Source organism: Lacerta agilis, chromosome Z, assembly GCF_009819535.1.
Source record: "Lacerta agilis isolate rLacAgi1 chromosome Z, rLacAgi1.pri, whole genome shotgun sequence".
In the NCBI taxonomy this organism is placed as follows: Eukaryota; Metazoa; Chordata; class Lepidosauria; order Squamata; family Lacertidae; genus Lacerta; species Lacerta agilis.
Genome location: NC_046331.1, coordinates 2,269,121 through 2,290,353, shown reverse-complemented (window position 1 = coordinate 2,290,353; position 21,233 = coordinate 2,269,121). Strand labels below are relative to the sequence as shown.

General features: G+C 43.5%; 1 protein-coding gene across 13 annotated transcripts in view; it reads right to left on the bottom strand.

Moving 5' to 3' along the window:
- Positions 1–21,233, bottom strand: part of DNM1 (dynamin 1) — a 141,792-nt gene that overhangs the window by 61,381 nt on the left and 59,178 nt on the right. For all 13 annotated transcript variants that reach the window (XR_004425810.1, XR_004425809.1, XR_004425811.1 and 10 more), the window contains exons 11-13: positions 12,368–12,454; positions 11,535–11,605; positions 10,173–10,224 (exon numbers count right to left, since the gene is read on the bottom strand). Coding sequence is in view for 10 of the 13 variants with exons in the window: in XM_033137365.1 (XP_032993256.1) it covers positions 10,173–10,224; positions 11,535–11,605; positions 12,368–12,454 (210 nt within the window). In the remaining 3 variants the exon portion in view is untranslated. The remainder of the gene's footprint in view (positions 1–10,172; positions 10,225–11,534; positions 11,606–12,367; positions 12,455–21,233) is intronic.

Genomic DNA, 21,233 nt, shown 5'->3' with positions numbered 1-21,233 from the left:
TGTTCGCATGGCTGTTTATTCAATTTCCATGACGTTTCTCAACTGTTCCACATTACATCTGAACTTTCACAACATGTAAAATCCACTTCTAAAACTAGTGGAATATAGTGGGACTATAATGGAATATAGTGCATGTTTAACACTCAGTTCCATATTACAGTCATACCTGCGGGTTGCGGGTTTTTAGGATATGAACACGACGAACCCGGAAGTACCGGTATGGGCTACTTCTGGGTTTCAGCGCTCACACATGCGCAGAAGCGCAGAATTGCGTTACGCGCGTCCAAAGACGCAGCGGCGCGGATTGCGAACGCTGCGGGTTGTGAATGCGCCTCCCACACGGATCGCATTTGCGATCCGAGCATCCACTGTATTCACAAATGGATTTTTTTTTCTGGAATCAAATAACATGGAAATGAGCACTAAACTTGTACTAAATTCTGCTTTTGTTCCAGAAGTGGCTTTTGAGTCATGTGAAAGCTCAAGTATCAATGCAGAACTTAACAGTTAGAGAAAAGTCATGGAAATGGAATAAACTGTCATGTGAATGCAGCCTAGCGTAGGTCCATTAATTTAAATGGATCAGCTCTACAAAACAGTTGTATTTGGCTACAACTCTAAGCCTGCGAGAAAGGACCATGCTGTTCTTATTTTGTAAAGTGCAGAGCAACTTTAGAAATTCAGTAATAAAAACCAAAACCACAATGGGCACAACTGTTATTCTATTATTACTATTAATATTATGCTCTTTGGCCACACTGAAATCAATCTGAAAAGATAGTAATGGCTAAATTCAGTCCTACTCATTTCAGTAATACTTATTCCCTGGTGGGTGGAAATAATTAAAGCATAGCTTTGTTTGGATCCTATCAATTACAATTATTATTAATTATTATTAATTATTATTATTATTATTATTGCCACTATCACCATCCACAACATACAACATGCAGAGACAAGTATACAACTACTGTACCAGTGAGGTATAAGACTGTAACAAAAGTGGGTTGTTTTCTTAAAATTAAAAAAACAAACCCAAACGATTAGGAAGCGTGTATCCAACGACTAATTCAAGAAACTTATTTTGGGCCAACCAGCTGAGCTGGCAGGCAACAATACAATTAAAGTTTTATCTGATTAACTTTACTAATGAATATTAGTAGCCCTAATCAGGATTACCCTCCAGGACCCCCCTACCACCCTGGGCATGGAGTATTTTGCTTCAGTGAAATGGGTTTGATGAGATGACATTTTGTTTCCTCCTGCCTTCCAAGATGTGTTAATGAAACTTCCATTGCCTCCTGCTGTCGGAATACGTTTCACGGATCCGCCATGGATTCATAATTTATTGGTTATTTTATGGGTTTTTTAAGGTCTACTTGTGGTATAATTGCGCGCAAAAGTGAAAGTGAAAGCATGAATGAATAGTGTGATTCACTTACAAGATTAATCCGCCTTTATTTTGTAGATCCGGTCATGTTCAAAGTTGTTAATGAGCGTTAAACTTGCTTCCCGCCTTTTTGGAGGGCAGCAACAGTGATTTTATTGGTTAAAGTACTTATGATGATGTCACGTTTGTTCCCTAATAAAAGGCAGAGGCACCCCGCTTAGGCAGAGAGAGTAGCACGAGATCGCACGTTCTTCTTATGTTCTTTTTAGTTGGGTTTTAGTTGAAGTCAAGTTTAGTTTAAGGGGCTAGGAGCGGGCTGGACGGGTTGGATGGGTTTTTCTTTAGTTAGAGTTAGATCGCGGAAGATCATTCGGTTTAGCCTTAGTTAGGTTTTCTTTAGGTTAGCCTAGGGTTAGGCCCGCGGAAGATATTTCAGTTTTAGTTTATTTAGTTAGCCTCGCGGAAGATTGGGCGCGCAGGGTCTTTAAGTTTAGGAGAACTTAGCTTAGGGGACGAGCCTACGCGGGTTCTGCCGAAGCCACTAAAGATACTACCGGTGTCTGTCTTCCTTTGGGGTTAACGGGGGAGTAAAGTAAAATTTTAATTTTCTGTAAATCGGTCCGCCTATTCAGAGTCAGGGTACAAATTTTATTTCACGAGGCAACGTTTCTTTAAAGAAGGCAACTAGGAACTCACACACCATCAGAGTCTTCAATTGGCTTACTCATCATCCTTCAGACTGTGAGGCTTGGCCGGCGACCGTGCTCAAAAGCACGCGGAACGCTGGCCACTTTCCCCGCAACTGGTACCTCGTGCATAACCAATCCAAGGCCGTGCACGAGGAGCTCCAGCAACCATACCCCGACAAGTGGTGCCCCGTGTGAGGCAAAGCGTAGTCAAAAATCGCTTCCACGAAGACTCCGGTTAAAGGCAACATATCGGAAGTGGCTCGGAAACAGACATTGAGAGGTGAGGTATAACGGCCCGGTTTATCTAGGATTTCGCTGCAGTAGCGCGAATCCACCGCTTGCCCAAAGTAGTGTAAATAGAAGTCGCGCGCGTGTATTTTTGCCCCAAGGGGTCCCCGGGTAGAGCGGCAAGGAGTTTAGTGTAAGCCTACGGGCAGAGTAAGGTCTTCCCTAAAGCCTACGGGTGGGAAGGGTCTGGCAAAAGCCTACGGGTGCCAGGGTTTTCGGTCAAAGCCTACGGGTAGGGCCGGTGTCTCCCGAAAAAGCCTACGGGTGGGAGGAAAAGGTTTTCTGGCTAAAGCCTACGGGTGCCAGGGTTTTCGGTCAAAGCCTACGGGTAGGGCCGGTAGCCCCTAGTAGAAGCCCACGGGTGGGGGCGGAGGTTTTCTGGCTAAAGCCTACGGGTGCCAGGTTTTTCGGTTAAAGCCTACGGGTAGAACCGGTGTCCCCTAGTAGAAGCCTACGGGTGGGGGAGGAAAAGTTTTGGAAAAGTGTTTAAAAAATGGGCTCCTCACTCTCAACTGCTCAAGTAAAATTTTGTGAAGACTTATTGTACCTTTTGAAAAGAAATGGTCACCCTGTCTCTGAATCAGAAGTAGAGCTTTTAGTTAAAACCATTGGGGAAATTTGTCCCTGGGTCCCTAAGGAGGGAACGAAAGATTTAGCCTCATGGGAAAGGATCGGGTTAGAATTTATGGCCAACCCGAAAATCGGAATTCCTGTACAATTAGTATGGAGCAAAGTAAGAAACTGCTTTCAACAAATCGCTCCAAGAAATGTTTTGCTTAATGGAACAGTGAATTTAGGAAATACTGCTTTTAATAGTGCCCCTGTGCTGCCGCTTGCGGTTGTGCCATTTTCGACCCCCTCGCAGCAGCCAGTTCAGGCCCCGTTGTCGTACACGCACTCGCCCTTGTCCAATTTGTCATTGCCAGATTCATTGCCGCCTGTGCCGGTGCAGCAGACGCCGTCGGCCTTTCAAGCCCCGCCGCGAACTGCCCCACCGCCAGTCGCTCAGCAGTCATCGCAGGCCTTTTACCAGCCAGCGATTTCAAGTCAGCAGCAGCCGCGGACCTCGCTCCAAGCAACGGTCCCGCTTCCTCCATCGCAAGCCGCGCTTTTGCCAGCGATCCAGCAGCAGCAGCAGCAAGCAGCCTTTTTGCCAGCAAACCCTGCTGCCCTGCAGGCCGCGCTCAAGCCAGCAGCTCCAGTTTTGCAGCAAGCTGATTTCCAATCAACAGCAATCCAAGCTTCAATGCAAGCAGCACAACAGCAATTTACCAACCCTTCAGCACCTCCAATGCCAATGCAGATTCCAAGACAAGAGCAAAGCCAAACAATGATGATCCAGATGCCAGGACTTGCAGTACAGAGCCAACAACCTTATGCTCCAACTTCAAGTCAGCCATCTTGTCTTCATCCAACTTCAAGTCAGCCATCTTGTCTTCGTCCAACTTCAAGTCAGCCATCTTGTCTTCATAGTCAGCCATCTTCAAGGCATCCAGATGTCAAAGACTCTTTAGCGCCATCTAGTGGCCCATCATTTGGAAAGCATCAAGAAGATTTAAACTCACTGATGCCACCTACAGATCCAACAGCAATGCAACCCATCTGCAGAACTCAAGCTTTAGAAGCAGCTTTGGGACAAATAGATTTTAGTGCTGATCCAATGCACATCTTTCCAGTGATTCGTGCCAATGGAGGACAACCTGCAAGATATCAAGCCATTCCTTTTGAAACACTACGTGAACTGCGAAAAGCCATACGCGAAAATGGACTTCAAGCTCCTTATACTAGAAGTTTACTTGAAGGACTGTCCACTAGTAGACTTCTGCCATCTGATTGGAAGTTGATTCTTCGCACCTTCCTGTCGCCTACAGATGCTCTTCTGTGCCTGCAAGAGTGGAAAGAAGTAGCAGCCAGACGTGCAACGCCACTTGCCACAGAAGATATGCTCACAGGATCAGGACATTACTCCAATCTCAATCAACAGCTAGCCATACCTGATGCTGCACTTGTCACCATAGCAGACATTGTAGTCAAAGCTTGGCGCAGACTACCCAATCGCACAGATGCTAGCTCAGTATCAGGATTCGCTGCAGTTAGGCAAGGTCCAAAAGAACCTTATGGGGACTTCGTGGATCGCCTGATTGTTGCAGTGGAACGCCAGATAGAAGATCGTCATGCCAGAAACATGCTGACGAAACAACTTGCCTTTGAGAATGCCAATGATGACTGCAAGAATGCCCTAACAGCAGTTGCAGCTCGTCCAGATGCCACATTGACTGAGATGCTACGCGTCTGCCAGAATGTCGGTACCCACTCCTACAAAGCACAGCTCTTGGCAGCTGCGGTACAGATGCCACGTCAAGACAGCTCTACGCCAGTCAAGAAGTGCTATGGGTGTGGAGGCGATGGGCATTTCCGGTCGCAGTGCACAACAACGCCAAGGCCTTCTGCCAAGCCGCCAGAGAGATGTCCCATCTGTCAGAAAGGATTTCATTGGGCAAATGATTGTCGCTTGAATCCACAAAACACATCACCTACCTCATCTCCAGTTCAGGGAAACGGTTCTGCGGGCCGCGCCCCGGCCCCGGTAAAACAATAGGGTGCAAGTTCAAGAACATCATGAAGGTCAACCATCCCAGAAAGGTGAACAATGCTACTCCTTATCCAGGTCATCAGGAAAAAAGAGTGATCCAGAGAGATATCTACTCTTCAGATGTCCAGAGAAAAGATGTGACCTCATCAAGCATTCAGGTTCCAGAGGTTTCATCATCTGCCTTACCTATTCAAAGGGTTCCAGTAGAGAACACAGCATTCAGTTCACCTTCTGCTGACTGCCCTTCAGTTCCAGCTGATGTCAACCTTGCTTCACAACAAGCAATCACAGTCAAGTCTCTGATCGCAGAATTGCCCTCTACATTGAGAAAACATCCTACTGAGGTCAACCTCGCAGCACCTGAGCTTTACTCACCATTGAGTCAAGGTCAATCTGTCATCGAAGGACATTTGCCCTTGGTGAAACAGCAGTGTTCAAGTTGCAGCCCAGCTGATGATCACTTTCCATGTGGCCAAAGAATACAAGTGAGTGAGCCAGCTCCCTCTTGTGGAAGCTTAAACATCACTCCAGTTAACAATGTCCACACCTTTGTGTCACCTCCAGCTTTTAAGCTCAGCCCGCCACAATCACTGCCTCGCGTCAAAGAGGAAGTTCCATCCTGCCAGTTTGATGCACAACTGCCTGAATGTCAACAGGTTCAACAGCATCAGCAACTCTTACCAACGGAAGAACCTCAAGTTTGCCAACTCAACGCCAAGCAGCTTCAGAGTTGCCAACTTCAGCAGTGCAAAAAACCCGAAGCCAAAAAGATGTCTTCAGACACTGCCAATGAAGAACAAGAAGAATCTTCTGTCCCAGGTATACCACTCTTCTTAACAGAGGACTGTTATTTTTCAAATCCATGGTTTGCTCAGCAATTGCCAACATCCATTCGTGGTCCATTCCCAGACACCTCAATTTGCCTTATTCTGCCTAGGATGGATCGCCTCCCTGCCACAGTCACACTGACTGCAGGCCTAGTTCGAATCACAGATTCATCGCAGTTGCTGATTCCAGGATTTTCAACTGTTCCTTGTGTCCTAACAAAAGGTTTGGAAATTGCCAGACTCTATTTGCTTACTTCTACACCTACAGCTCCTGTAGACTCTTTGCCTCCTCAGGCAGCAATGGCGCTAATCAAGATTACAGAAGAACGCCCTCATCTCGTCTTAGAAATGGGTGGACGAAAGATCAAGGGTCTTCTTGATACAGGCGCAGATGTCACAGTGATCGCCAGAAAGGATTGGCCTGACCAGTGGGCAACGACTGTCACCCAGGAAGTCTTTGGAGTCGGAGGTTTCGAACCCGCCCACCAGAGCGTGCATCCGATTACCTTCCAGTCAGACTCAGGCTCCATGGTGCAGCTCCGTCCACTTGTCATGGATGTGCCTATCACCCTCTGGGGTAGAGACTTATTGTCTAAGGCAAGAACTGTTGTCCATACACATTTTTGATGTGGGCCTTTGCATCAGCGCCAGTACATGCTCTTCCACTCACCTGGAAGGAAGGACCCCCTGTATGGGTCGACCAATGGGCGCTGACGTCAGAAAAGCTCGCTGCAGCAGAGGCCCTAATCAAAGAGCTACTACACCAGGATCGCATGCAACCCCTTACTCTCCATCAGTACCTCATGGATAAAGCTCCACAGTCATTGATCTTAGAGCGTTCCCTTGATAGTCTTAAAACTGTTCTTTGCAGAAAGCCTATTGCAAAGTCCCCCTGGAAAGTTTCACCGCTTGGTAAGGTGAATTCTCCTGTCTACAGGTTCTATTCAGCAGATTCTTCAAGCACTCTCATGTCGTTCAAGTTTTCCCCTGCTCTAATGATCCAATCGCCAACCATGGGATGTTCCTTGCTATGTTCCGTGCTGTCTTTTGCATGGGCATTCTGTTGGCCGGTTTTGAATGGTACTCACCGTGCCTATAATTTGCTGCCATCACTTCTTGCAGCATACCTTTTTCCAACCAAAACCGCAAACCCTTTTCACCTGCTTTCTGTTGCTCTCTACCTGGTTGCAAATATGCTCCGCATCTCCCCAGGTATTCTTCTGGAGTATCTTTTCCTGCATCAACCAAGAACTCTACTACAGGCTCTTCAGACGGTTCCTCCTTGTGCTCAGAAGTACTGTCTTCCGCAAGGAACTCTTCACCTGAAGGTCAAGTCATGTAACCCTGCGTGGTACTTGCCAGCCTGCATCTTCAACGACAACCCCTTGTTGCTTAATCCTCTCAGCGGAGGACTGTCCTTACTTCTGCGGAAAAAACCCCTACTTCCACACCTTGTTTGTGTGATCAATTCCATTCTTCACTTAAGAAACACGCTGGACAAACTTTGCGTGAAATTCGATGCTCCCTTTTCATCACAAGCCGTGATGTCTAACTCTGGTTGTTAGCTACTCGCTAACTTCTCAACTTCCTGTCAAATGCAGCAATTCTTCAAAAGTGCTCAACTAACAGCACCAGTTGAGTTCTGGGCAGTTTGCCTTACCCTCCTACTGCCTAGGCCTTTTGTTTGCCTCTGGGCAGCCCCTTGGTTCCTGGCTGCCTAGATTTGTTCCAGTTATTCCCATACCTGCACTCACTAGCAGATCACCTTGATTTGCTTGCTTAACCTCCTTTCTTCTACAGGTATCGTTGTTTCTTCAGAGCTCGATGTTTCAGTACTTTCCTGAGCTCCATGAACTTTTCCTGAGTTCCAGGACTATTTCTTCTACATGGTCATGTGTAGTCGGAGAAGAAGACGACCGGCAACTCATTCATCGTCTTCATCCTCCTCTCCAATACCATTTTGCAGTTCTAAACCTGTCTTGTACTTTATATTGTACTTGTAAAAATTGCATATTTGCCTTTGTATGCTTCTTGAAATATCCGCCTCGCATGTTACATGTGTTTTCCTTATAGCTTGATAATTAATGATATGGATGTTTATATATGCAAAGCTTTTCTGAAATGGTTTCCATTTAGAGCGTCACAATTTTGATGATATGGAAATGTTTATGTAAGGTCAAAGCATCATCTTTGTGCAGTTCTAGTCATAGATATATTTATATATATACGTTTTATTTCAATAATCCTAAATCTCCACGTTGTGCTTGCAAAAGTTGTAGTTCAAAATGTGGTAACATTTATATTTCCTTTGGTCAAAGAATTGGTCATTTTCGGATTTGTTCAAGATATATATGTCAAGTCTGGTGGCGTCCTACCCTTTTGGTACCCCTATTTATTTTAAAGATTCCCCCTCTATATGCTACCTTTGGCAGTAAACCAGGTTCCCAGCTTTTCCCTTCACTCTGTTTCCTGCTGTTAATGGGAGACCCTTATGTAGCTGGTTTAAATCTAATATCGTTTCGCTGGAAACCCTTGTGTAGATGGTTTAAATCCTCATCCTGGCTGGGACACCTTTATGTAGGTAGCTTAAATCCCCTCTTGTGGCGCAAACCACTTGTACGTAGGTGCCTTAAATCCCCTTTCTGGAATCGGACCCTAGTTCCCCGTTACCTGTGGTCGCTGTGGTAAGTCCAGAATCTGTCTTCCTGAAAGTTCCCTCGATTCTGTAGCCTCAGTGCCACACACCCTTTATGTTGCCTTATCCATTTTACTTAAGCTTTCCAAATAAAAAATTAAAAAAAAATGGGGGAGGGGTCTGGGTAGGCCATGTAGCCCCAGCTCTAGTTATACTTTAATTTTGGGTCCCGGATCGGGACCTCTCTTATGTTTGGGCAGTCGTTATCCGTTATTTTTAATTTTGGACCTGCATCAGGTCCTCTCTTGTGTTTGGGGAGTAATTTGTTGTTTTACGCTGCACGCGAAAGTATATATGCTTATAAGATGATTTGTTGTGTTACACTACATATTGAAGTATTTATATATACCTAAAAAGGTTTACAGTGTATCGGATCGATCACTTTTTATGTTTGGCTAGTGGTTTGTTATTTTCACGACTTTATTGTTACATTATTGTACAAGTATTTCCTCTTATGGGGGGAATGGATGTTGATAGTGTTGCCAGTGTTTATATCACAGTTTTGATGTGGACGCTGTTGGCACTGTTGACGCTCTGCCTTTTCATGTCGAGGTTTATATCAAAACAAATGGTAATGTTTGTGTTAGATAAATGCTTATGATATCTCTAACCTTCTTTTTTTTATATAACTAAATCAAAAATAATTTAATTTAAAACAAAAAAAGAAAGATGATATGTCGGAATACGTTTCACGGATCCGCCATGGATTCATAATTTATTGGTTATTTTATGGGTTTTTTAAGGTCTACTTTTGGTATAATTGCGCGCAAAAGTGAAAGTGAAAGCATGAATGAATAGTGTGATTCACTTACAAGATTAATCCGCCTTTATTTTGTAGATCCGGTCATGTTCAAAGTTGTTAATGAGCGTTAAACTTGCTTCCCGCCTTTTTGGAGGGCAGCAACAGTGATTTTATTGGTTAAAGTACTTATGATGATGTCACGTTTGTTCCCTAATAAAAGGCAGAGGCACCCCGCTTAGGCAGAGAGAGTAGCACGAGATCGCACGTTCTTCTTATGTTCTTTTTAGTTGGGTTTTAGTTGAAGTCAAGTTTAGTTTAAGGGGCTAGGAGCGGGCTGGACGGGTTGGATGGGTTTTTCTTTAGTTAGAGTTAGATCGCGGAAGATCATTCGGTTTAGCCTTAGTTAGGTTTTCTTTAGGTTAGCCTAGGGTTAGGCCCGCGGAAGATATTTCAGTTTTAGTTTATTTAGTTAGCCTCGCGGAAGATTGGGCGCGCAGGGTCTTTAAGTTTAGGAGAACTTAGCTTAGGGGACGAGCCTACGCGGGTTCTGCCGAAGCCACTAAAGATACTACCGGTGTCTGTCTTCCTTTGGGGTTAACGGGGGAGTAAAGTAAAATTTTAATTTTCTGTAAATCGGTCCGCCTATTCAGAGTCAGGGTACAAATTTTATTTCACGAGGCAACGTTTCTTTAAAGAAGGCAACTAGGAACTCACACACCATCAGAGTCTTCAATTGGCTTACTCATCATCCTTCAGACTGTGAGGCTTGGCCGGCGACCGTGCTCAAAAGCACGCGGAACGCTGGCCACTTTCCCCGCAACTGGTACCTCGTGCATAACCAATCCAAGGCCGTGCACGAGGAGCTCCAGCAACCATACCCCGACATCCTGCAAAGCAAAGTGAATATCCATCTCAAGGCTTTAAAAGATAGCCACGAAAGGGGCTTACCTGATTCCCAGCTGTTTTCTTCTTGCTCATCTGGCTACTTCTTTGCTGAGCACTGCATGAGAAATTTAAAAAAAAAGGCTGAAGACTTTTTATTTTATTTTCCAGTTTTGACTCACTTGGGACGGCTCATATGAATCCAGATTTCTTGGCCTCTGCTTGAAATCCACGTTTAGCCTGAATTGCTCTCTCTGGAGGGGGGAAGTTTATTTTTTACCCCACCCTCCCAACCCCTTCTGTGATCCTTCCTGATGAAAATAGCACACCACCACCACCACACACACACTGTAGGTATTATTCCCAGGAAAGAAGTTCTCGTTGCCATCAATAAGAGATCTTGCAACACTCTTTCTTAAGTGGCAACTGCTACTAATTCTCAGCACACAAGGTCCTCTGCTTGTGAAATTTAGGATGTAAAGTGCTGTGCAGTATTATAACTGCTATTTCATGGGACTTCTAAAAATAATAATGGAAGAAAGGATATATTTACACATCCCAGGTGTCTTGTGCAGATGAGACTGTCACTTTTTACCAAACGTGCAAAGGAGCAGAAAAAGATGGGAATTATATTGGAAAAACTACAGGCAAAATACATCACCCAGCTCACCACAAAGAACAAAACCTGGTATAGTATTGTATGGAGTTCTAGGAAAACATGAAAAAGGGCCCATCCTCACTTCCTGTGCCTAGAAAGCATGGGTTTGAATGGTTTTACACATGATCTGCGGTTTCTCGGCATGGATTCCAGTGGTTTTGCCTTTGTCTTGGAAAATCTGCTCTTTGATGCTAAATCAGAACAAACAGCAATTAGCGGGCAACCTGCTTGCCATTCATTCCACTTCAGCCCTAAACCATGGGTTTCCCAAGGGGAAAGCAGCAGGGCAAACGGAAGTGTAGATGAGCCCCAAGTCTTGCAGCACCTTAAAGTTGTTTAAGCGTTCATGGGTTAGGATCTACTTCATCAGATGCATGAAGTACATTCCTGAGCTGATGGCAGTAAAACTCATGGGAAATGCAATGCAGAAGATAAAAACCATAATTAAAGGTCTCTCCAGAATCTTGTTTTCTTGCAGGTCTAATTGTGCAACTTGTCACTGATGCAAAAATATTACATTAGTGATGGATTTATTCTGGACTGTCCACACACATCCTTCTGCTTTATTAGTTATTCTGTATGACTGCCATCTGTAGGGGTGGCCCTCTAGCACTACAGCACAACGAAAGTGGGACAACACAGTCTGCCCAGAACATTTTAGTCTTTAAGGTACCACAATATTCTTTTATCCTTTTTGCTGCAACTGATTAATGCAACTGCTACTCTTCCAGGAAAAAAAAACATGTCATCTCCTCATTGCTGATGCTTACTTGGCAAATCCAATAAAGTCTTCATGGTTTGTGTTCATGTAGGCTAGTTCAATATCTATCAGGAGCATGACCTGGGGAGAGGAGATAAGAAAAGAGGAATGAAAAAAGGTGTTATAGGTGAAGCCAATTACTTGCTGGATTACTGCAATGTGCTCCACGTGGGGCTGCCCTTGGGCCTGGTTTGGAAGCTCCAGTCGGTGCAAAGTCTCGATGGGGGTATTTGGCTGACAACACGTGACACCCTTGTTAGAGCATCTTCACTGACTACCCACCAAGCCAGGTTTTAAAGCCCTGAACAATTTAGGTACTGGTACTTCAGGGACTGTCTGAACCCTTCTATCCCAGCTCCATCACCGAATCATCTGCAATAGCATTGTTGGTCATTCCCCGGATTGGCGAGTCTCATTTGACAACAAGAAACCGAGCCTTTAGTGGCATCGGCCCAGGATTGTGGAATGCTCTGCCAATACAGACTCAGCAGGCACCTTCTGCCTCAATTTTTAAACACTTACTGAGAACTTTTCTATCCCATCAGGCCCAGGCTTTGCAGAGGACCACCAGCTCCTGCTCTCCCTCACCAATCCTGCCACCTCCTTGCTTGAGAGGCAGAGAGGTGGGCAGGCAGTGGCACCCACTGGTTCTCCTTCTCAGCACCACCAGTAAAAAGTGGGTGAAAAAAACAGTTTGTGACACTGAAGAAGAAGAGCAGATCTGTTTGTGAGGGGGGGGAGGAAAGGGGGCCCTTTCAAGACATTAGCCCATGGCAGATTCCCGTCTGTGCTTGAGGCTGGTTGTGTATGCGGGTGTGAAATGAGAATCCCCGCCACACACACCTGATCTTTGGTTCTGCTCTCTCGATCACGGATGTGGGTTGTAACAATTCGTTCCATTTCCTCCCGCAGGTGTGGGTATTGGCTGAGCTGCACAGGAAGAGAAAGGCGGGGAGAACATGTGCATATGGGGGAAATATAGGGTGGAAAGAGGCCAGGAAATTCCTGCTGCTATCACCACCGTTCAGTCCTCATCAGAAGATCTGGTAGTTGGGGTGGGGTGGGATAGGGGAGGTATAGAAAAGAAAAGTAGCAGAGAGATTTTCCAAGTTCCAGCCATGATACAACATTTGCTCTTCTTTACATCTTAGTCAGCATCTTGGTCTGGTTTGACATGTTTGAGAGGCAGCTTTGCTGGAACTAAATCCCCCTATTCTCACCAGCAGGAAATGTTTAACAGAACAGCCATCTGTCAATGTGTCTTCTCAGATTATTCTTTTGGCCTCCAGATCTGAATTCATTTTATTTGAGGGATGTTTGAAATCTGGGCTACATGGCCAAGTTTCAACCTCCTGCAGGGGTAGCCAACATGGTGCTCTCCAGATGTAGCCAAAATGGCAACCTCCACCTCCCAACAGCCCCAACCAGCAGGGCCAATATCAGGGATGACCAGTGTTTCAGTCCAACAACATCCAGAGGCTTGGCAGGGGGTTGGACTGGATGGCCCTTGTGGTCTCTTCCAACTCGTATGAGTCTATGATTCTACCACATTGGTTACCCCTGCCCAACTGTGTAAGACACATAGATAGGGAGGTTCCCTTCTGGATATTTATACCAAGGGTAATATAAGATGTGTGGTCTATCCGCAGAATTTTCCATTTTGACAGGTGTTTGGTTTTTTTAAAGACATTTTACAGCCCCTCTTGTTTTAGTTTAATGATTAATAATTTAAATAATTCATGAGCTTAATTAGGATTAATAACGACTGTGTTTTGGCATACACATCTTTTCAAACTGCTTTGCAATTTCGGAACACAGGACAGACTATATATACAGTATGCAGAAACATGCTATGTCACTTTGGCTGAAATTAAAATAGCAGATTTGCCTCCTTGACAATGGTAACTTGTGCAGTTGAAATTGGGAGTGGCAATTATGGCTCATTTTGCATGTCCTGGTACATTGGAAAAATGGATACATTGAGAATACTGGGTATCAGAAAGCTGAACAGCATAGGATACTATTGCTTCTCTGTACTGAAGCATTTTGGTCTTATTTACAAGTTGCGTTACTGTTTTCTGTGAAACTATAAAATTCCGACTCACTGGAGAGAATTTGGTTACACTGTGAAGCAATCCATATTTTTGGTTCCAGAAGCACGTTGTATTACATTGCAAATATAAAGGCAAACACTTAAGGAGAGAATTTATGAACTGAACATCTCATTGCTTACTTAAATTGAAGCTGATAGGCAAGATTATAATTGAACATGAAATGGTTACGGTCCTGCGCACACTTACCTGGAAGTAAGCCCCATTGAAAATAATGAGATATGTAAATGATATGTTTAAAGTAGATGAGAAAAAAAAGATTTAGTACAGAATTTTCAAGGTTTGAAAAGGAATTATTGGGAAACAATGAGAAGTTATTGTCTAGAATGTATAAACTGTTGATAGAATGGCACACAAAAGACGGAGAAATCAAATCAGTAATGTTAAAATGGGCACAAGGTATTGGGCATATTATCCAACTTCTGTTTTGGGGGAAATTATGGAAGGAAGATCTAAAATTCACAGCGTGCTGTTCGTTGAAGGAAAACTATATGAAAATAATGTATAGATGGTATTTAACACCAGTAAAATTAGCTAAAATGTATAGAACTGCTTCTAATGTACAGGTGAAACTCGAAAAATTAGAATATTGTGGAAAAGTCCATTTATGTAAGCAATTGTTTTCATTAGCTACTGGAGTTTAATATATGAGATAGACTCATGACATGCAAAGCAAGGTATGTCAAGCCTTTGTTATAATTGTGATGATTGTGGCGTACAGCTGATGAAAACCCCAAAGTTGAAATTGTTAATTTGGGGTTCTCATCAGCTGTACGCCGTAATTGAGATTGTTAATTTGGGGTTCTCAGTCTCCTTCTTTGGAGGTCTTTAAGCAGAGGCTTGACAGCCATCTGTCAGGAATGCTTTGATGGTGTTTCCTGCTTGGCAGGGGGTTAAACTGGATGGCCCTTGTGGTCTCTTCCAACTCTATGATTCTATGATCACAATTATAACAAATAAAGGCTTGACATATCGGTATCTCGCTTTGCATGCCATGAGTCTATCTCATATATTAGTTTCACCTTTTAAGTTGAATTACTGAAAGAAATGAACCTTTCCATGATATTCAATTTTTTTTGAGTTTCACCTGTATGTTGGAAATGTAAAGAAAAAGAAGGCACATTCTACCATATGTGGTGCAAGATAACGAAAGCATTCTGGGAAATGATATATAATGAATTGAAGAAAATGTTTGAAATAATTTTTGTGAAAAAAACCAGGGGCTTTTTTGTTAGGCATTTTAGGTACAGAAATTCCGAAAGAGCAGAAAAGACTATTTATGTATGCGACGACAGCAGCAAGAATATTACTGGCCCAGAGATGGAAAGAAGACAAAGTTCCAACCAGAGAAGGATGGCTGGTGAAGATGATGGACTACACCGAAATGGCGAAATTGACCGGGAGAATCAGAGACCAGGATGAGAAGAAGTTTAAGAAATAATGGGGGAAATACATAATTTATTTAAGAGAACACTGTAAACAACTAAAAACTTCGGCAGGATTAGAGTAATACCTGTAATTTACAAAACACAATGGAAAAAGGTAATAATGTTGTTAACAAATTAGATAAAAAAATTGATAAGCTGAAAGAAAAAGGGATTGACATTGAAAACCAGAGAAGGGCGGTGGGAAGCCTAGGGAATCCTAAATGTGAAGGTGAACAATATGCTCAAACTGAAATATGTTATGTAAAACTCAATAAAAAATATTTATAATAAATAAAAAGGAAATAATGAGACTTCTGAGAAAATGTGCATAGGAAGCTAGAAAGCAGTCAGACAAGGAATGGACATGTTAGTTTCTTTAGAAGTAGCGTATATAAAGTATATTTCATTGTGAATCTTCTAACACAAGTGATTTTTAAGGGCAGCCACAACTGCAACATTTGACATTACCAAGGCTGGAATGTTTGAATATTTAGCTGCTTATTGCTTTAGATCAGGGAAGCGCAAGCTGCAGCCCTCCATAAGAGCGTAAGAGCCTGCTGGATCAGGCCAATGGTCCACCCAGCATCCTGACCTCAAGGGGCCAACCAGATGCCTTTGGGAAACCTACCTGTACATGAAAGATTCAAACACAAGAGTGCTCCAACTTTGTTGAATATCCTTGAGTTCTAGTGTTATGAGATTGGGAGAAAATCATTTCTCTATACACTTTCTTCATGCTATACATAATGAACTTCTATCATGTCACCTCTTACTTGCCGCCACTCTAGACTAAAAATCTCATAATGCTTCAACCTTTCTTCATAGGAGAGTCACTCCACCCCCTTTATCGTTTTGGTTGCCATTTTGTGAACCTTCTCCAACTCTACAATCTCCTTTTTTTTTAGGTGAGGCGACCAGAACTGCACACAGTAACAGCTCTAGGTGTTGCTGTGTTTTTATCATCCCTTTTGACTGACCACGTTGACTAGGGCTGATGGGAACAGGGCGTCCCCAAACCTGCTTCAGACAGAGGGAGAAACATCCTTACTTTCTTGCTGGTTAAGATAGAAGGAACTGTGCCAGGGGGGAAAAACCGAGGAAATTGGAAAATCTTTCTCAGCTTTCTTTGTTGGAAAAATAGAAAAGCAATAACCATCTTAGTGACACAAAACAAACTACTCCAATCTGCGAAATGCTCTCAGTTTATTCAAAACTTCGACTATTTGATAAAATTCTCAAACAAAACAGAAGGAAAGGAAAACTGTCATAGCCGTGTTCACCAGAACTCATGCAGGGAAAACATCACACCTAGCGCATGCACGGGGTCAAGCGATGCTGGGGAAGAGCAGGCCACAGGCACACCACGGGACACCACGCCCACAAGGGATCATGCGTCAGGATGCAAAGGGGTGAGGTGGGGAGGCAGTAGCACAACGAAGCACCCAGAAATGCCATGATTCTGAACAGGAGAGCAGGTGAAACCTAAGAAAGGGGGCTGGCTTGGAAATCGGTTCTCAAATATTTGCCATGTGCATATTTCCTTCTCCTGGACTTTCACCATCATGTCCTTTTTTTTCCAGAACGTGACAGCTGCATCTAGAGGTGTCTCCCTAACTTCGGAACTTGCCTCCATGCTATGGAACTCGCAGTGGACAACCTCAGACCACATCTCCAATCAAGTCTCTGCTTCTTCCTCTCACCTCCCTCTGCCCTCGCTTCTTCCTCTACTGTTCTGGCGGCTGCCTCGCTCAGGTCCTAGCTGCCATGTTACTTACAAAGCTACATATGGGCTGGTGCAACCTGCTGAAATGGTTATCCTAGGCCTGGCCTAGAGCTAGTAATTACTACTTTGCAAGTGGAAGGTTGGTGGCCATGTCCTCTGGCAGAGCCCCTGCACCTTTAACAGCAGCCTGGCTCAACACAGAAAATAAACAGGTGAAAAGCACTATAGCACTATAGCTCATTGGTAGAACATTTGTTCAGCCTGCTGACAGCTCCAGATTCAACCCCTGACGTCTTCAGGTAGGCCAGACTAGGGATGAGTGAATCTGCTAATTTCAGTTTCTCATTTTCCCAAATTCTCCACATTTTGACATTATCATTGTCCACCCAGGGACAGCAGTGGCCAGGATTCCTGCAATTCAGGGGGGGGGGTTGGACTAGATGACCCTTAGGGTCCCTTCCAACTCTATTCCAACTATAATTCTATGATACACATTATATATAAAAAATAAAGTCTGTGTGAGAATTCATAAGCATTATAGTGCAAATGTCTCCTAATTTGTGTAAGCATTATTGTACACTACTTTAGCTAGGGGCTCATTTATCCACACACATCTTTCCTCCAGCTTTCCAGGCAGAGACCATGTTTTAAAGCTTCATGTCTGAAAGCTTTGCTGCCCTGGAGCTTTCGACATGAAAACCTGCTCCTTAACGCCAAACTGGAGCAATCCATGGAAAACCCAAATGGCTGTTTGTTGTGCTTCAGCACTCAAGACACAGTGTTTTGAAGCACAGACCTGTGCCTGGAAAGAGTGGGGCAAAAGCAAGCGTGGATCACACCTATTATATTGATTTTTATGCACGTTTATTTACCTTAGTATATGCACTTTTTGCATCTTACTTGGTGGAGTACTTCATTGCAGAATTCAAGTAGGTGCAAAGGATGGCTGCAATTCAGCTCACACATTTTTCTATAAAGTGCGAATCGGGTAATTTTGCCCATCAATGCAAATTGTGTCAAACTCCTGCCCCCTACGCTTTTGCTGGACTAAGACATTTTGCTGCCTGAAAGAAGGGAGCAAGATCACGTGCATCCCCTGCTACAGAAGCTGCCCAGGCAGCTGAATCTCACTTAAACAGAGGCTCTGGGCCACCATTACCAACTGTTCCTGGGGGTGAAAGGCCAGCTCGGAGTGGGGGGTTTGCAGACCAGGCCAGTCATGGCAGGCACAGCTCTGCCCTTGAACATCCCAGTCCCCTCACTCTGCCTGACGGCAGGGCTGCTGGCCCTTGCTTGAAAAGATTCCTGCCTTAAACCTGAACTTCCCATCTTTCTATCTCCCTGTAGGAAAAGTGGCAGCTGCTTGATTTCTCAAGGTCAGGCTCTCAGGAGCAGAGCCATTAAAAGGGGGGTGAGGGGGAATGTGGCCATCCTGTGGAGGTGATGTAACAGCAGCGGCACGTTCAGGCTGTGAAGAGTCTTGTCATGTGTAAAATGAAATGTCAGAGCCAGGCCTGCTGGGCCTAAACGAAGGAATCGTTTGTTTCCCTACACTTTTCACCTTTTCCTCCAGTTTTTCGTTCTCTTTTCAGCACCAGCTAAGTTTTTCCATCTTTTCTTGTGGCTCAGTTCTATGTACCCACACATCCATCCACACCCACACAGACCACTCAGAAAAACAGATGGATTCATTTCCCGTGCAATTTGCAATGATTAGTAACGATCTTTCGCTGATGGACGGGGATGGGGTTTTATAACGCAGGTCTGCCTTTCCTTGCGGCTTATCTCAAGTCACTTGGGGGGGGTGATATGGAATATTCAGAACAGAAATTCACTCACGGAACCAGGAAGGCCCAGTGAGCGCGCACACACACACACACACACAAACAAACACAATTCACCTAACATGCAGGCCTCAAGACACCTAGATTAGCATTTCTCTTAGAACTGTGGGATGTAAAAGGACAGGGGCAGTCAAACCCAACTTCCTTATATGGAACTCTACAGTTGGGGGTGAACTCTACAGTTGGGAGCTTCCAACTGTAGTGTATATGCCGAGTCTCCATGTCGCTGGTCAGTTGTCGTGTCTATCTCTAGGACAGTTTAAAAGCAGCATTATTAAAATGCACCGTTGGCACTAGGCCAAAAGTAAAAAGAGGGACTTTCTCTCAAAAGGAGAAAGTCACCATATGTATGTTATTTAGTAACTTTTAAGCCTGCCTCTAGGATCCTTATGTGACTAGATGATGATTACTTGTAAGTAAACGTTATACACTTTACCAAACACTGTGAAGTGTCTTATTGAAAGAGGGATAAAAAGGGGAAGACACCAGGACAATATTTTTAATGACTCTAGCGAGTCTATGCAAACTATCTGCTGCGCATATGAAGTAAAAAGGGAATGTTAGCTCTGCTGATATTATCGAGCTTGTAAACGCAAGTTGGGATAGGATATCTAAAACAATATATCCTCTCCCACATCCCTCAACATTCCCACAAAGGGTTAGCGGGCCCAGAATTGCATATTTTTGTGTATTTTTAAAGGATTGCATCGGATTGCAATTTTGAGTTGAGTGGATTTTCCTGGTGAGCACAAGGCCTAAAGCATCCATTGTGCTGAAAAGGGGAATTAACTACCCCTCCCCTCCCTCAGTGTTTACAGTAATCCAAGGCATTGAAGATTTGTTTAGAGATTTTTGCATTTTGAGATTTTTGAACATTTTTCAAAAATTTTGGATTTTAAGATGGCTAGTGCAAATTTTGATAGTGATACAAAACTAGGGATGATTGTGCTGAGTGAGAATAATTTTATGCACTGGAAGCAGCGCTTAATAGCATATCTAGATGCAAAGCATGTTTTGGAGGCTGTTGAAGATCCCATGCCTACTGGCACAAGTAGAGAGGATTTAGCCAAGATAGCAGCTTGGAAGCGCAAGAACAGTGAAGCTAGGCATATAATTCTATGTGCACTTCGCAATGAGCATCTATCATTAATAAATAGTAAAGATGATGCATCTCAGATCCTAAAAGACATTGAACGCATGTATGGAGAATCTTCCAGGAACTCCTACAGAAGCTTGATGTATAAATTAACCAGATTGAGAATGAATTATAAAGGAGAATTCACAGCACACATCAGCAAATTTACTGAGATTATTCAAAAGATTGACCTCACTCCTAAGCCTTTTGATGAAGAAACAAAGGTATCATTTTTGCTAGCATCCCTAGGACCGTGTTTTGATCCATTTGTCAGTCTAATGGACCATAGAGAAGGTCTAACTTTCAAAGACCTGACCAGTCATTTAAGAGAAGAGTGTAGAGAGAGAGCAGAGTCTCCAGTAAGAAATGCCACAAGCAAGGACAGTAATTATGCGTCCAGGCAATTTACAAAGTCCAGAGAAATGCCCAAGAAAATAATTTGCTACAATTGCAACAAGGAAGGCCATATTTCTAGGAACTGTAAAGCTCCTCCTAAAGCAAAGAATTCCCAAACCTCTCAGCCAAAATGGCAAAAGAAGGGGAAATTTGAACGCACCATGCTACTTCAAGAAAGGAATTTAGCTGTTCATAACCGTGAAAATAAACGTAATATGTGGATTTTAGATTCAGGAGCCAGTTCACATTATTCATTTAAAAGAGAAAATTTTAATGCGATAAATGAAGATGAAGAATCTGAAATAGAGATAGCAGATGGCAGAGTTATTAAAGCAAAAGGTGCAGGTTCCATGGACTTGAAATTCAATATAAACAATGAACCTGTTAAGACCAAAGTGCTTAAAGTTTTGTACGTTCCAGAACTAAGTTGCAATTTACTCAGTGTGTCCAGTTTGGACAAGAAAGGTTTCCAAATCACATTTGGAAATGGAGAGTGTAATGTGACTAAAGATGGTGAACTGTATATTCAAGCAAAATTAATTAATGGTGTTTATGAGATTGATATTTCAGAGACCCAGTCTGCAAACGTCGCGCATTCTAGCCAGAAAGATGAAGCTGATATGCAACTATGGCATAGGAGACTAGGACACAGAGACACCACCACCATTATGAACCTACAAAAAGGTGATCTTGTAAGAGGTTTACAGGTAAAAGAAAGCAAAGAGGCTCTGACAAAATGCATAAGCTGCATTACTGAGAAGGCTGTGAAACCTTCTTTTCCACGTTGTGCAGAACAAAGAAGCACTAAAGTGCTTGATATCATATATTCGGATCTATGTGGTCCAATTAATGTTCCATCACTTGGCAACAACAAGTATATTCTAATTTTTATTGATGATTTTTCAAGATATTGTGTTGCATATTTCATCAGAGAGAAAAGTGAAACAGTGGAAATGTTCAAAGAATACATTGCCATGGTCAGAAACAAGTTCCAACGCGCTCCAGCTGTGTTGATGACTGACAATGGAGGTGAGTACTGCTCATGTGAAATGCAGACTCTCATGGCCAAGGAA